Here is a 4410-nt window from a genome sequence, read left to right as displayed (position 1 = left end):
TCCAGAATGTTACACTTTATATTAAGTGGACAGTTCCTGAGGAGTTACCATGTAAGTACACTGGTATTACAGTGGTGCACCAACTCCACCAACTTGAGATCCTCCCACTTTACATATCTCTAAAGCTACCCATCTCCACCCCCTGGATAAAATTGTTCCAATTACTCCTATACATATTGTTGTTACAAAATGTAGTTTTATATGTCCTGTTACACATTTGTACTTACACAAACCATTCGGAGGGTTGTTACATGTGTGTAGTTACAGAAATATTACAGCTCTAGATACTATGTACCAATGTGTACTTACACTGTGGTTACATACTATGTACACATCTAGTTACTATGTAAGTACACAGGTATCAGGGCCACTTAATATAAAGTGGGACCAAATGTTTTAATGTAATGAAGCTGAAACTATTCTCTGATACATCTACATCCTCTTTTGTTAGTCAAGGGCTTTTTTCTGCATTCTAAAAATACACATTTTCAACACACAATTTTCAAATATTAATCTTAAATGTATTAAAGTATAAATTTAATCAAGTCCAGAACACACAGCACAGTGTGTGAGTTAAGTGCTTGAGCTGAACTAATTGAAGAAAATTGTCGAGAAAAACGGGGAGCTGGAGAACAGATGAATTTCAATCCAGGGCTTGACTTGCAAGAGGTTAACTTCTATTTGAAGGGAAAAATCCAAAATGCCGCATTTCTGAAACGGCCGTCCTCTGATAAGAGCTGATCCCAGAGCTAAAGACACGGCTCACTCTGCTCTTTCTAACTGCAAAACAGAGATGCTCTTTCAACATGAAACATGAGCAGGTAATTACTAAAAGGTGACTGCGTCTCAGAGGCATTCCTCAACAAAAGCACAGCAAAAGAACCAAATTAACCTGGGAAGAGCTACATACAGTGTTACATACTACATACACATCTAGTTACTATGTAAGTACACAGGTATTAGGGCCACTTAATATAAAGTGGGACCAGATTTTTTATTTTATTCATGTATTTATGCTCACCATAGCAGCATTTATTTGATCAAATATGAAAAAAATAATATTATGAAATATTACAATTTAAAATGACATTTCTTATATATATATATTAACGACAAAGAAGCAGGACTTCTGTAAGTAAAGCTCTAGACAGTCCTCTGACTAACGTAGATGTCTGACTTCTCCATCCTGCATTCTTACAGTTATTGGCATCCACACGGCGTGACTATGAGAAGATCCAGGAAGATCTGAGCCGTTTGCAGCATGAGAACGAGGCAGCTAAAGAGGAGGTGAAGGAGGTGCTTCAGGCCTTAGAGGAGCTCAACCGCAGTAAACAGCTTGAGAGCACACAGGCCGACACAATGCGTAAAATGCAGGCCAACGAGAAAGAGCTCGCTTCCTGCCAGCTCCTGATCTCTCAGGTAAAAGCGCCCTCTAGTGGTGATTATAGATCAGAACACTGTATATGGCTGATTCTTGATAACTTATCTTTTATATCCCTTTGGACGATTTTAAGGAGTTAAATTTTTTTTTTAATGATAGATTATAGTTGCTTTAAACATATTATTGTTTCTTTTTAATCACTTTTTCGTTATTTTAAGAGGAGAAACGGAAAATCTTCAAACATTTCTCTATTTCAGGCTTGTCCCCTACCAACATATTTTAACTTCTATTATATAGGCTATTATTCACATACTGGTAAAAAAAAAATTATAGACTGAATGCACTGTAAGTCGCTTTGGATAAAAGCGTCTGCTAAATGCATAAATTATAAATTATTAATTATAATTATAATTATTATATTAGATTAATTAAAACAATAAGCCCCAAGAAGCTTATAACAGCTAAGGGGGTTTTAGGCACTCCGCTTCGCGTCGTGTGCCTAGCAACGCCCCTTAGCTGTTATAAATTCACTGTAAACCACGGCTTCACGGGGCTTATTGCTTTTATAAAACGGTTATTCCATGTACGTAGTAAGGTTTTACAGAATTAAACAGAACAAATAAAGTGTAATGATATAAATAAAAACAGTATTCTTCCACCAAACAATGTAGTTCCTCAGAAACAGTTGTGGTTCCAACAAAGTGGTTGCCGAGCAACACACAGAAGTAAACAAAGGTGTATGTTTGTAGTGTAATTTACAACAGCTTCGAACGCGGCTCAGCCAATCAGAATCAAGGACCGGAACTATCCGTTTTATAAAAAATATTTTTTAAAGGTGTTAAATTCAAGATTTAAAGGTGTTCACTTTTTCTTTTTGAAACTATTGTTCTTGCATTTTATTTTTATGTGTCTAGCATCAAGCAAAGATCAAATCCCTCACCGACTACATGCAGAGCATGGAACAGAAGAAGAGACAGCTGGAGGAAAGCCACGACTCCCTGATGGAGGAGCTCGCTAAACTCCACGCACAAGGTCTTTGTGATGCACTTATACTTTTTGTAGTATTTACAGTCAATTTGTTGCCACAGAATACTGTGATATTATATTATATTCAAATTCAAACAAGCACAACATGTTTTATTCACAGTGATTTTACTATATATGTAAAAATCTTCTGAAAGTTTTGTGATTATTTTGGTTAATGCAGAAAACATGCATGAGGTGTCAGTCCTGGATAAGGAAAAGGAACACATGAGCAGGATACAGGACGCTGAGGAGATGAAGGTAATGAACATGAACACTCAGATAACCCTCTCAAACTCAAACAAGCAGAGCAATGTTACAGGAAATCAACCTACATATAGCTGTCTCTGCATATTAAACTATGATAGAAGTATTAAAGGTCAAATTTGAAGATTAATATTGTGCCATTTATATTCAATATGTAAATCCCATATGCATCTGCATGTAGAAAGCCCTGGAACAGCAGATGGAAAGCCACAGAGAGGCTCATCAGAAGCAGCTCTCACGTCTGCGAGATGAGATCGAAGAGAAACAGAGGATCTTGGATGAGCTGAAGGAGTAAGTATTTATTCCTGAATACTTCTTGTCAGTTCTATAATTGTTTTATATCTAATATTCATTTGTAATATTTATTTTGAGACATTGAATGCATCTGCTTTTGACTGGCATTACTCCAAATTAATGAACTTATCAAAATAGTTTGATTCATTCAATAATTCCCTGCTCTCAGTGTGAACCAGGCTCTTCAGCTTGAACAGAAGCAGCTCATGTCTGACTATGAAAAGCTGAAACAGGAGGAACAGAAGAAGGACGAGAGGCTGCGGAAGCTTCTGTGAGTCAGCTGCTCATATTAAAAAGTCATAAATATTATCTGCTCATGGAATAAGTCAGTGAAAGATTTTATGAGTGACAATGTTTGTAAAACAGCTCTGTTCCTCTAATAAAGACATTTTTGTTGTAATTAGCTTGTTGAATGAGAAGAGGGAGCAAGCTAAAGAAGATCTCAAGGGTCTGGAAGAGACTGTGGTGAGTAAGATGACATTACCTGGCATTAGAGTTTGTCTCTGAGCACCACCATTGGCCATCTCAGAGTTGTTCATCTTGAATATTCAACCTGTGTATAGCTGTTATTCATGTATAAAGTATTTTTTTAGATCACTGATCATGACGTTTTCTCTTCTACAAGGCCAAAGAGCTCCAGACTCTCCACAACCTCCGTGTGCTGTTCATCCAGGACATCAATAATCGCATTGGACGAGTGAGTATACAAAACAAATACTGTTCCCTTCTTTTATGATTTTACTTTTTTAATTTGAGTGGCAATGTGCTAGCGTTCTCTGTCCAACAGCTTCCAGTTACTGCTTCTAATGATGCAACCCTAACCTAACAGACAATAATAGGAATAAGGAAACACATTAAAGCAAGACACTATACATGCAAAAGCATTGTTTTTTTTTCATGCACTGGCCAATACTGAGATTCTGGGCTACTTTTGCTTCCATAAAATGTCTTCTTTTAGACTAGTGGATAGAACATAGCCAAAACACACATATGTATTTATTTAGTCATTTATCAGACGCTTTTATCCAAAGCGACTTACAAATGAGGACAACAGAAGCAATCAAACAACTAAAAACAGATCCAAAACTAAAAGCTAAAACTTTATAAATACTACCTATACACATTTTAAAAATAAAGAGATTAAATAAAAATGACAAATGCATACAACAAAATTTCAAAACTTAACATTTAAATGAAAAACAAAAAATAAAGCTAAAAACAATTCAAAATATTAAAGAACAAAAGGTATGAGTATAATAATGATTCTAACATAACACTTAGCCAAACACCAAAAAAACAACTACATATGTGTATGTACAACCACACACACATACATATATACTGTATATGTACATACACATTTATAAATTCAATATATATATTATTTCATTTCCATTTAGTTTGTTGAAGTACTAAAATAACTCAAATTAAATAAAACTTAATAA

General features: G+C 35.4%; 1 protein-coding gene across 1 annotated transcript in view; it reads left to right on the top strand.

The window, feature by feature from the left end:
• The window catches only part of LOC107658297 (kinesin heavy chain-like), a 20496-nt gene that overhangs the window by 12014 nt on the left and 4072 nt on the right, over nt 1-4410 (top strand). The window contains exons 14-20 of the mRNA XM_016446827.1: nt 1201-1419; nt 2296-2413; nt 2589-2665; nt 2853-2962; nt 3135-3236; nt 3370-3430; nt 3591-3662. Of these exons, the coding sequence (XP_016302313.1) occupies nt 1201-1419; nt 2296-2413; nt 2589-2665; nt 2853-2962; nt 3135-3236; nt 3370-3430; nt 3591-3662 (759 nt within the window). The remainder of the gene's footprint in view (nt 1-1200; nt 1420-2295; nt 2414-2588; nt 2666-2852; nt 2963-3134; nt 3237-3369; nt 3431-3590; nt 3663-4410) is intronic.

The sequence above is a fragment of the Sinocyclocheilus anshuiensis genome, unplaced genomic scaffold (assembly GCF_001515605.1).
Source record: "Sinocyclocheilus anshuiensis isolate Anshui unplaced genomic scaffold, SAMN03320099.WGS_v1.1 scaffold263, whole genome shotgun sequence".
NCBI classification, from domain to species: domain Eukaryota; kingdom Metazoa; phylum Chordata; class Actinopteri; order Cypriniformes; family Cyprinidae; genus Sinocyclocheilus; species Sinocyclocheilus anshuiensis.
The sequence above is the reverse complement of the archived record's forward strand: the minus strand, read 5'-3'. Positions and strand labels throughout refer to the sequence as shown.